We start from the raw sequence: 12400 nt of genomic DNA, 5'->3' as shown, positions 1-12400 counted from the left end.
CTGGCTCCAGATCCTCTCTGTGTATCTGGGAATGGTGAAAACAGCCTTTCCCACTCCCTTGGAGACCCTACGGAGGCTGAAAGGGCCCATTTCCCCACTCCCGGTGGGACAGGAAGTGACGTTTTTTTCCTGTCCCCAGCCTCCAGTGACTCCTAGAGAGGCTCCTACAGACTCCTAGAGAGGCTCCTACAGACTCCTAGAGAGGTTCTGGAGGCTGGGGACAGCAAAAAAATGTCACTTCCTGTCCCACCGGGAATTGGGAAATGGGCCCTTTCAGCCTCCGTAGGGCCTCCAAGGGAGTGGGAAAGGCTGTTTTTGCCGTTCCCAGATACACAGAGAGGATCTGGAACCAGGTAAGAAAGAAAAACGGGCCTACCAGGCCATCATGTGCCAGGAGTGGGGGGGAGGGTGTTGCGCACAGATGCGCATGGGCATGTGCGCGCGCAACCCTACCCCGCCCCCCCTCTCCTGGCACGCGATGGCAAAAAGGTTAGCCATCACTGTCCTAGATGCTCTTACAAACCCATCTCAAATAAGCCACTACACATGTATATTTTCAGACATTTTGGATGGCCTTGGATGCTCTATGTGCCTAATTTATTTCATTCTGCATACGTACAATCAATATGTTTTTATATTTTTAAAGTGTGCCCATTTCTCAGGGTTTTTTTTTTTTTTTTTTTAAATTGATCTATGGTTTAGACCAGGGGTGTCAAACTCGATTTCATTGAGGGCCGCATCAGGGTTATGTTTGACCTCGGGGTCCGAGTGGGCGTGGCTGGGGTGAGCATGGCCACCTCGACGTCCCGCAGCCTTCAGCCAGCGAAAACGGAGCGCGGGAGAGCCGCACGGGTTTTCGCTCGCCAAAGGCTGCAGGAGGCCTTTGCAGCCGAAAACGGAATTCGGGAGGGCCGGCAGAGGCACCGTGGGCCACTCCTTCACTGTTTCCAGGGCAGTCCTGCGGGCCAGATCCAAGCACCCCGTGGGTCAGATCTGGTCTGCGAGCCTTGAGTTTGAAACCCTTGGGTTAGACAATTTTAAAATGGTCTGTTTTCAAAGTCTGCATAGGCTTATATCATTTTAGCATGTTCTATAAAACAAATCTGCTAGACACATTTGCTCCCATAACATGCCTTGTGTTTTCATGAAACATTTCCTTTCCTGCTAAGTTCTAACATTCATTATCTTTCTTTCAGGCCATGAAATGATGCATTTTTCTTTTTTAAAAAGGCAGAAAAGAGATAATCTCTTATAGCACAATGTTTCTTCCTCAGATGCAAATATTTGTTAGGTGGAGCACCGATAGAGCACTTCAAAATCCCATATTTTTGGTGGGAGGTTAATACGCCTCTGGAAAACATCTGGAAAATACTTCCATGTTGCCAACTTTCTCAAAGCTTTATTAACAAGCTTTGCATCCCTCAGTTCCAATGTTGGCTGCCCTAAAAATGTCAGAACTGGTTTTAACTGTAAGCATCTGTGAGTACCAACACTTCTATCTATTTCTAGAAAGTGTGGGTGTTTAATTTGGGATACATTTGATATGCTATTTTGGGTTATCCGAGCAAATTTTTAAGCTTGTAGGTGGCACATAGAACATGGAATATAGACTTCTAATTGCAGAATATCTGCAGAAAAGTCTTACACTCTTATGCAGGAAGAAGCAATACAATGTAATATCATAAGAGTTCCACTAGCAAGGACTTTTCTCAGAAGAACAAGCTGTTGTATATAAACAAAGGGATAAAGACAGAAAGGTTAAGGGAAAGTTTTGCCATGTGTAGCAGCTCTGCGTAAGTACCATATAAAAATGATTTGATACTTCCGAAAAAATCATGGCTTATTTTAAGTAACTTTTGCCACTTTTGTTAGGGATTTTCTTTTTCAGGACTAAATAAAAGTCTATGATGTCACAGATGAGTACAGATCAGGGGTGGGATTCAGAAATTTTAGCATCCAGTTCTCTGCCCGGTTGCTGGGTGGGTGTGGCCATGGTGGGTGTGGCCTACTGGGCCTCCTGCACCATGGGGGGAGGCCTTTTCACCCTCCCCAGACTCTGGAGGCTTTCCTCGAGCCTCTGGGAGGACGAAAACAGTCTCCCCCGGGCTCCAAAGGCCCTCTGGAGGCCAGAAACAGGCCCGTTTCCGGACGTCCAGAACTTCCGGTAGGCCTGTTTTTCACCCTCCCAGAGCCTCCACGCAGGTCCGGCACTTACCTGGCATCCAAAATGGCTACATGGAAATTCCTGGGAGGGGAGGGGCGGGATGGGCGGGGTCAGCTAGTCCTTGCAACAACTGGTTCGCCGAACCAGATTAAAATTAATATCCGGTTCACTCAAACTGGTCCGAACCGGCTGAATCCCACCCCTGGTACAGATGGATTTTATGGAATCTCCATTTTTCAGAGGTACCCAGTTTGTTCATGTTTGATCGATATTTTTGTTTGTGAATTCTCCTGATCGCTAAGAGTTGTTTGACAGACATGACAATGGTCTCAAATTGCCTACAATCTTTTGATACATGCCTATTGAAAAGGGATTTAGGACAACTCACCATGGCCAACTCACCGCAGCTATCTCGCCACGGCCAACTCACCATGGGACAACGTGCCATGAGATCCATGTGAGATAACGCAATAAATATTATCCAGCACTGTTTCTTTTACATTATTCCAATTTTTGTCAATGGAAATAATGACAAAGGAACAGTGGCAGATAATATTTATCCCATGGAGTTATCCCGTGTAGATTTGTCACACAGCAAGTTGGCCACCGCTAGTTGTCCTGGATGCAGCAAGATGGCTGTGGAGAGATGGCCATGGCAAGATGGCAGCAGTGAGTTGGCCACAGCGAATTGTTCCATTCTGGTTGGAAAGGGCAACATCAGTCTTTATTTTAAATGATGTGAGTACCACAGTGTTTTCAGTATTCAAGAAAGACTGCAGTCAATTGCAGATGATCAGCTGGCCGGCTCCCATGCACAGGCTGATTTTTGGCACTGCCGTGCACACAAAGGGATCACGCTCCGGAAAAGGTGAATTTCTGGGTTCTAGCATGCATGTGCACCTGGCGATCAGCTGGCCAGCGCGCATGCCAAAAACACCAGTTTTTGGCACTGCCGCACACACGAAGGACAGCTGATCATCACGCGCGCATGCAGACCAGAAACCCAGAAGACAAACAGGCAAGATCTTCGCGTGCCACTTTGGGCACGTGTGCCATAGGTTCACCATCACGGGTCTAGAAGCACAATAAAGCAGACATGCACCAAATCCATTGACTGAGGATGAATGTCTTCTTAATTTTTAATTTAACGTTACTTTGTCCACCTTCCTCATGAACCTTCCTCATGAACCTTCCTCCTTTTTCAGGAGGAAGTTGTACTTAAGAGTTGCCCTTTACTTACCTTTTTTCAATGGTTCTGGCTTTTTTTCCGCTTTCTCTCTCCAGGGCATGGTGATGGATGGAAAAAACGATTTCTTCTCTCTAGATTCTTCCTCCTCATTCTTGCTTTCACTGGGCACTTGGGAGGGGTGAGGACTCCCTTTACCTTCGCTTTTTCTCCAGCTGGTGTCAGGTTCCACTTTCGATACCCTTTTCCCGATGGGTTCGGTGAAGTGAGATCTACGGGGTTTTGTGAGAGGAGATGTCGGCGGTGTTTGGCTGATGGGCTTCGGAGCCAGTGCAGGTTTTGGTGGCAGGGGTGATTTAGAAGCAGATTTTTCTTGACTAGGCGCAGACATAGGACCAGTAGGAGAAGATACAGGTGCAACTATGGTGTAATTGCGACTAATAATAGTTAATGTGGCATTATCAGAATTAAGCCTTGCATCTTTCTTGTCTTGACTCAGAGATTTGCTATCTTTTAAGAATAAAGGTTTTGCATCTTGTTCATTGTCTGGGGTGAGCGGAGTCGGCAAGCCATCAAAGCTATCTCCTGCACTGTATCTTTTCTTCTTCTTCTGCTCGGCTTGCTGGTCGTAGTGAAAACGCAAGGAGTAATTGGTCCTCCTTAATTTCACTCCAAATGGGGAGACATTTTCTTCTCCACCTGGTGAAGGTCGGTCCAATTTTTTTGAACCAACGTTGTGTTGGGTTTCCACTGCTGAGGAAGTTTCAACAGATGGGGAGAGTTCTTTATTTGGAGAATATGGGAGGCTTGGAACGAGAAAAGATGGGAGATCTTTGGCAAACTTACAACCCTCAGTATTCCCTGCTACTTCCTGTCGCCCTCTGATTTTCCCAGGGGACGTTCCTACGTTCTTTGTACCAACCGGGGACTCTGTTTGGACTGCCTCATTGTCTGAATGCAGAGTGGACGGACTCGGCTGCACGGCTGCATTTTCTGCTTCAGGAACAGTTTTATTCTCTGCAGCAGTTTTGGGTATTTCTGAGAACTTCTGCCATGCGGGAGTTATAGAAAACTTTGCGTTTGCGGACAAAGTCTTTCGTAAGTTACCATGGGAAGTACTTTGACCTTTTGCTGTCCAATCATCACTATGCCTATTATGACTTCCACTGTCTTTCTCGTTGAATTTATCGTTTTCGGCCCCTTTTAAGATTTTTGAACGAATTGAAGCCCATTCATCCAGGATGGCTTGGTTGTCCACTGCATCTTGAATATGTTTCGCTTTAGTGCTGTTCGGCCTGCCGTCAACAGGTTTCTGGATGCTTTCGGTCTGAGCCGCCTCCATCGCTTTCTTTTCTTCTGTTAAACCAAGTAAAGATTTGCAGGCTGTATCTTTTATCTGGTTGAGGTTTACTGCAGTGCCACAGAGTTGTGCTCCAGTGACCAAGATTGCTGTATGGGGAACACATGAAGAAGTTGGAAGACTACTAGACCCTCTACTAGACTTAGGGTCCTTAAATTCTTTTGTGGCAGAAGGAAGTGGAGCCTCTTTCATAGGTGTAACTGGACTTAAATTCACTTTGGGAAATATAATTTCTTTTTCTCCAGAAGACACTTGAAAGGTGAAGCCCCTGGACATTGTTTGCCGGGCGTCAACTTCCTGCCAACGTAATTCTTCACCAAGAACTCTTCCCTGCTCCTCAACTTCAACGTTCATCGCCTGATGAACTCTTAGACTTCCTTCTTCCTTCTGCTCTTTGCCTGGCTGAGTTCTCTGTTGCTGCCTTGGTTCTTCTTTACGTAGTAGCTCTTTCTCAACGGTTTCCAAATGTTCATCTTCTCGATGTTTTTTCATGTGTAGCTGGTGGGATTTCTTCTCTTCTTTTGGCTTTTCTAGTGACTGCTGGTCTTCTAAAGAGAGGATTTTGTGTCTTTCCAATTGTTCGCCCTCTGTCCGTTGTGTAAACTCCTCCTGCTGCGCCTCCTCTTCAGCCCGCAAATGCCCTGTTTCTGCTGGCGCTATTTTACTATGTTCTGTTGATCCAACCGATTTTGCAGATTTTTGCTGCTTTTGTTCATTTGTACTAAAATGCTTTTCATTCAGATTTTGCTGTTGCTCTTCTTGTCCCTTCAGTTTCATAGCCTTCTCTTGCAGTTTGTTTCTATCGTCTAAGTTTTTGCTGTTTTCTTGTTCTTTCTTTTTCTGTCCTATTTCTCTTTTTTGCTCCGGAAGTAGCTGTTGGTTCAGTTCAGACAGCTTTTCAGTTTGAACTGTTTTAAGTTCTTTCATCTTCTGCTTTTCCAAATACGGATGGCTTATTTTTTCTTCCTGAGCCTTTTGCTTTTCTGGTTCTTCCTTTTTCTCCTTCCATCCCTGCTGGATCAAATTGTCATTAAGTTCTGTTTCTTGATGTCTCTTTTCTTCTTTTGGATCTTTGACTTTCTGCTCTTTCTGTATCGTACAATCTTTATGCTTTTGTTCTTCTTGTTCATATTGTTTCTTTTCCTCCTGTTGCCTTTGTGTCTCCTGTTCACGCCGCTTCTGTTCTTCCTGCCGTTGTCTTTGTATCTCCAGTTCACCTTGTCTCTTTGCTTCCTCCTCCCTCTGTCTTTGTATCTCTAATTCACGTTGTCTCTTTTGTTCTTCCTCCCGCTGTCTCTGTTGTTCTAGTTCACGTTGTCTCTTTTGTTCTTCCTCCCGCTGTCTCTGTTGTTCTAGTTCACGTTGTCTCTTTTGTTCTTCCTCCCGCTGTCTTTGTAGTTCTAGTTCACGTTGTCTCTTTTGTTCTACCTCCCGCTGTCTTTGTAGTTCTAGTTCATGTCTCTTTTGTTCTTCCTCCCGCTGTCTTTGTAGTTCTAGTTCATGTCTCTTTTGTTCTTCCTCCCGCTCTCTTTGTAGTTCTAGTTCACGTTGTCTCTTTTGTTCTTCCTCCCGCTCTCTTTGTAGTACTAGTTCACGTTGTCTCTTTTGTTCTTCCTCCCGCTGTCTTTGTAGTTCTAGTTCATGTCTCTTTTGTTCTTCCTCCCGCTGTCTTTGTAGTTCTAGTTCATGTCTCTTTTGTTCTTCCTCCCGCTGTCTATGTAGTTCTAGTTCACGTTGTCTCTTTTGTTCTACCTCCTGCTGTCTTTGTAGTTCTAGTTCACGTTGTCTCTTTTGTTCTTCCTCCCGCTGTCTTTGTAGTTCTAGTTCATGTCTCTTTTGTTCTTCCTCCCGCTGTCTTTGTAGTTCTAGTTCATGTCTCTTTTGTTCTTCCTCCCGCTGTCTTTGTAGTTCTAGTTCATGTCTCTTTTGTTCTTCCTTCCGCTGTCTATGTAGTTCTAGTTCACGTTGTCTTTTTTGTTCCGTCTCCCGCTGTCTTTCAATCTCCAGTTCATGTTGTTTCCTTGCTTCTTCCTGACGTTGACTTTGAACCTCCAGTTCGTATTGTCTTTTTTGTTCTTTCTTGTGCTGTCTTTGGACCTCCAGTTCAAGTTGTCTCTTTGCTTCTTCCTGCTGTCTTTGTAGTTCCATTTCACATTGTCTCTTTTGTTCTTCCTGCTGTTGTCTTTGGACCTCCAGTTCACCCTGTCTTTTTGCTTCTACCTGCTGCCTTTGTGCCTCTAGTTCTTGTTGCTTCTTCTTTTTCTCCTTCTGCCATTGCGTGTCCATTTCACGGGGTTTCCGCTGTTCCTGCTGCCTTTGTGCCTCTAGTTCATGTTGTGCCTGTTCTTGGTCCGTTTGTTTTTGCTCCTCAAGATCCTGAGATTTTTTTGGGATTTGTGCCTGTAATTTTTCAGGCCCTTCTCCGTTCCTTCCCTGTCTTTCTTGTTCTTTTAGCCCTTTTTCCTGATGATCTTGATCTTTTTTCTCCTCCATTTCGTAAAGTTGTTCTTCCTGAAGTTTCAGTTTCTTCCCTACTTGTTCTCCTTGGCTTCCCTCAAATTCTTGAAGTCTTTTGTGTTCCATAGGGCTTTTGAATTTTGTTTCAGCCATTTGTTCCTTCTTCCCTGCCTCAAGATGTATCCAGTGGTCTTGTTTTCGTTTTCCTTCAGTTTTCTGTTCGTGGACTTCTCCATGCTGGGTTAACTTGTCTGGTCTATAATAGCTATCATCTTTTGTCACTTTATCTTCAGTGCCCTGCGATTCTAGGATATCTTGTCCAAAGTCAGTTTCTATTAAACTTTGTACCTCCTAGAATTGGGAAATAAAAATAGGTTTACTTAATGCAGTAGAAGGCTACTATAATCAAATTCCTATTTTATATAAATCTTAAGATTTGTGATGAATTACAGTAGTCCTCAATTTACAACAGTTCATTTAGTGACTATTTGACGTTACAGCAGCACTGAAAAAGGTGATTTAATGACTGTTTTTCACACTTAACAACTGTTGCAACATCCCCATGGTCATTTGATCAAAATTTGGACGCTTGGCAACTGGTTCATATCTAGGACAGTTGCACTGTTCATGTGATCCTCTTTTGGGACCTTCTGACACGCAAACTCAATAGGGAAGCCAGATTCACTTCCTGGAACAACCGTGTTACTATCTTAGCAACTGCAGTGGTTCACTTAACAACTGTGGCAAGAAAGGTTGTAAAATGGGGCAAAATTCACTCAACAACTGTCTCACTTAGCAACAGAAATTGTGGGCTCGATTGTGGTCGTAAATCGAGGACTATCTGTATTTGCTTTTATCAACCTTAGTCATATATTGCAACAATACTAATGTACTCTATATAACATTTCAATATGCATAAAATAGATTAGAGCCTAGTAATTTGTCTCATGTTGACTCCATCTAGGTTTCAAGCATTTCCAACTGGCAAGTTCATTTTCGAGACTGATGTGTGTGAGTGTGTGTGTGTCTGTCTGTGTTGTGTGTGTATTCTAAACACCCAGGCATAGCATTGAGCTGCTATATATGGAACAGTGGTGGGTTGCTCCCGGTTCGCACCGGTTCGTAAGAACCAGTAGTAAAAATTTGTAATAGTTGCGAGAACCGGTAATAACATTGGCTGGCCATGCCCCCGGCCCGGTTGCTTACCCTGCCCACCTCATCAGAGGCTTTTTTTTTTTAACTTTTAAAAGCATTTTTTCTACAACTTCTTTAGCTGAAGAGGTGGTTAAAAAAATGCTTTGAAAAGCCTCTGACGATCCCAGCTGAGTTGCCTGATCGGCAGAAGCTTTTCAAAGCATTGTTTTCTGCAACCTCTTTTTTTTTTTTTTAATTTGATTTATATGCCGCCCTTCTCCGGAGACTCAGGGCGGCTTACAATGCGCTAAACAATAGCCTTCATCCTTTTGTATATTTATACAAAGTCAGCTTATTGCCCCCACAACTGGGTCCTCAATTTACCTACCTTAGAAAGGATGGAAGGCTGAGTCAACCTTGAGCCTGGCGAGATTCGAACCTGCAGTAATTGCAGGCAGCTGGTCTTAATAACAGGGTGCTTTAGACCACTGTACTACCAAGGTTCTTAAGGTTGTAGAAAAAATGCTTTTAAAAGTAAAAAAAAAAAAGTTGGCCACGCCCACCCAGTCACATTACCCCCCCCAAGCCACACCCACAAAATAAGCCATGCCCACAGAACCGGAAGTAAAAAAATTTTTTACTTCCATACCTATTTTGCTGGGTGGGGGGAGGGGACAATTAGCATTCTACCATTTAGAAAAGGTATCCATTCAGAAATTCACTATTCACCTAAGAAAATTGCAGGATACATAGCTGGCAAGATCTTGTATTCAAAGACATAAGGAAGAATACTTTTTTTCCCCTTTAAGTAAGAGAATAAGAGCCCAAGATGCATGTATGTAAATGATGAAAAATTCATAAGCAAAGCATCTTCCAGTATCTCCTAATAAGATCATGCAGATTGTAAAAAGAACGAAGGCATAAATGCATACTACACTCAAACTTAACATGTACAATTTGTTCTACTTCTAATTTATCTGTAACAAAAGGTAAAGGTTTATCTACAATAGTACGTGAAAGTTGTGATACAATAATTTACTCTTCAAATTGCTCATGATTCTTTGAGATTTTGCCCAACAGATTTATAAAAGTTTCCGCTCCAATAGAATATTTGTAGCTCAAGGTTGAACTGTGCAGTCCTTGGTGTTCTCTGAGCTTGGTGGTTTTCTTGTAGTTATTTGATTATCAGGCTAGGTAACATCTTTAGTATTACCAAATATTAGTATTACTTAGTACATACTCCTGTTTATCTATAGTAGCTTGCCTTACCAGTATATAGAGGGGGAAAGTGGAAGTGTGCTTTTCTTTTTGGCATCTCCTTGATTAGGAAATTATTTTCTGTTAAGATTGTTTGTCTGGTGTTAATCCCTGCTTATCTGGGTGTTGGTTGTTGTGGAGGATGCCTTTTTGTTTCCTCCTTAGCTTTTTATTGTCTCTTTTAAATAGTGTGTAAATATCATTTATCTCTATGGTATATATGTTTTTGAAGTCTATGTACATTTCTTTTACAGATGAACAGGAAAAAAGCATATTGAATGCAGGTCAGTCAACAAAATAGCGGAACTTAACCATTATGACTTTATATCTGAGAAATGATCATCGTATATAGCAGGGCAGCGAATCTCCCAAATGGTGTGAGGTTGATTCAAATCCATGAATACCAGCGTAAGTGTAATACTGAAAGATTCGAAGGTTACTTAATATTCTTACAAGAGCTCTAATGTCTTACTATCAGCAGCTAAAAGTCAGAACTCCGTAGGAATCAGTTCAATACCTTTGACAATCTGTGCTTTTTGGAAACCCTCTGATTCTTTGGCCTGACTGAGAGTTTGTGCTTTGCTGCACTGTTGTCCAGGCAAGAAGTGGGTAATGGGATAGCATCAAGGTTGACGGTTTCGATGGTTCCAGAAGGGGAATGGTGTCTTTTTGGCCGAGATGACACTTTGACAGGCGTCACCTAGAGAAATCCCAAGAAAAAGGAAAAATGATGGAAAGAAACGAGATCCTGTTTAAAGCAAAACAAATTCCAAATCCAGTAACCACTCTAGAAATGAATTCAAAGCCAGGTTCGGGAGTTTCTTTTTAGAACTTTCCTTCTTTATTTTTATAGCTTCCTGTGTCCCCAAGTAGCTTCAACAACTCTCAGAGAGAGTGCTAAAGACCAGATGACTGCAAGAAATAGAAATCCTTCCATCCCCCCACCATTCAGAACTAAAGAAGCTTCTTGGATGAGAAGCGAAATTGTGGAGTTGGGATCGTAGAAACACCCAGGAGCATAGAAGAATTCAGAGGCAGGTGCATAAATAAATGTCTTAAACATATTTATTCATATGATAAATCATATTAACTATGTACAACAGAGATCAAGTCTCATGAGGAACAAACATTAAAAGAGAGAGATGGAGAGAGCGCAAGGTGGAAAAGGTTGGAGGGGGTTTTATACTCAGGGTAAGCTCCTCCTTTCCACATAGGGGTGGAGACACTCTCTGCCTCCACTGGTGTCTATATGACACATGTGCCAATGGCTTGCAAATACTTGACAGAAATGTCTTCAAAGAAAAGACAAAGGAAGTCCAGTTGCCTTTTGAAAAGGCCCCCTGTGGGACAACCACAACTTCGATGACTGAGAATCTCCAGAGACACTAACTCCAGGGGTGGGCTGCTGGGGGTTCGCAGGGGTTCGGGAGAACCTCTAGCTAAGATTCTATGCAGTGCGGAGAACCCCCAAATCCCACTCCTGGCTGGCCCTTCCCACCCAGCCCCTCCCAGGAGTCCCCACACGGCCCGTTTTGGATGCAGGTAAGTGCAGGGCGCACACACAGGTGCAGGGAGGGTGAAAAATGGGCCTACCGGAAGTTTGGGAAGTTCCTCCAGAGGGCCTCCAGAGCCTGGGGAGGCCATATTTGCCCTCCGTGAGGCTCAAGGAAAGCCTCTGGAGCCCAGGGAGGGCAAAAATGTCCTGTCCCCCCCCCACCGTGGTGCAGGAGGCTGACTAGGCCACGTCCACCATGGCAACGCCAACTCAGCAACTGGGCAGAGAACCCCTTGCTAAAATTTTTGAAGCCCACCCCTGACTAACTCCATAATCTGACAGAGGGCACCCTTTCCCCCCCCCACCCCCGCTCCGCACCACACAATATGATTTTTTACCGAGCTGTCTAGTTCAAGACTCATTGCAACTAAAAACGCATTGGCACGAAACTCATTTTAGCTGAACAAACTTTCAAGAGCAGTTCCTTGAATACAAACGGATTGCTTTGTCATCATGAGTTAACTTCTTCTAAACACCTTCTTCGGTGATCTTCCACCCACTGAAAGAACAGCATGGGGAGCTGATTGGAGACCTTTCCCATGATAAACGCTTACCCCTGCCACTGCACACGTAAGAACTGGTACCAGGCAAGTATTTCTTTGGCTTTCACAACAGCAAATGTATGACAAAGTGCATCCTTTGAACATCCCCACTGTTAACAAAACCATGTGACAAAAATCTCTTCAGAATGGTAGCTTCCCCTATGAATGATGTTCCCATATTTATGCCTTATTAGTGAAGTCCTGAACTAAGCTGTGGAGAATCTCTCTGCAGACATAGTCTATTATATAGGACCTCTCATGGACTATGAATGTTAACATGAGGCTGCCCTTGGGATGCACCAGAGGCTACAGCTAATCCAGAATGCGGCCACGCGGGTTGTTACGGGGGCTTCTCGTTACTCCGGTGTGACACCTCTCCTGCGCCAGCTGCACTGGCTGTCGGTGGTCCTCCAGGTCCATTTCAAGGTGCTGGTGCTCACCTATAAAGCCCTACATGGCTTAGGCCCAGGGTACTTGCAGGATCATCTCCTGCCATCCTCCCATCGTCCTGTGCACTCCCACAGAGCGGGCCTCCTCAGGGTGCCGTCAGCCAGACAATGTCGGCTGGCGGCCCCCAGGAGGAGAGCGTTCTCTGTGGGAGCGCCGACCCTCTGGAACGGTTTGCCCACCGGGCTTAGGACAGCCCCCGACCTCCTCTCCTTCCGCTGCGAACTGAAGACGTGGCTCTTTTATCAAATGGGCTGATCCGTTGGGGGATTTTTACATTGAAATAATTTTAATTAAT

At 44.3% G+C, this 12400-nt stretch overlaps 1 protein-coding gene across 1 annotated transcript in view; it reads right to left on the bottom strand.

Moving 5' to 3' along the window:
- The window catches only part of CRACD (capping protein inhibiting regulator of actin dynamics), a 43635-nt gene that overhangs the window by 9293 nt on the left and 21942 nt on the right, over positions 1-12400 (bottom strand). The window contains exons 4-5 of the mRNA XM_070949122.1: positions 10076-10258; positions 3405-7518 (exon numbers count right to left, since the gene is read on the bottom strand). Coding sequence (XP_070805223.1) covers positions 3405-7518; positions 10076-10258 — 4297 coding nt within the window. The remainder of the gene's footprint in view (positions 1-3404; positions 7519-10075; positions 10259-12400) is intronic.

This window comes from Pituophis catenifer, unplaced genomic scaffold (assembly GCF_029215685.1).
Source record: "Pituophis catenifer annectens isolate HBS135680 unplaced genomic scaffold, rPitCat1.0.hap2 SCAF_8, whole genome shotgun sequence".
Classification (NCBI taxonomy): domain Eukaryota; kingdom Metazoa; phylum Chordata; class Lepidosauria; order Squamata; family Colubridae; genus Pituophis; species Pituophis catenifer.
The sequence above is the reverse complement of the archived record's forward strand: the minus strand, read 5'-3'. Positions and strand labels throughout refer to the sequence as shown.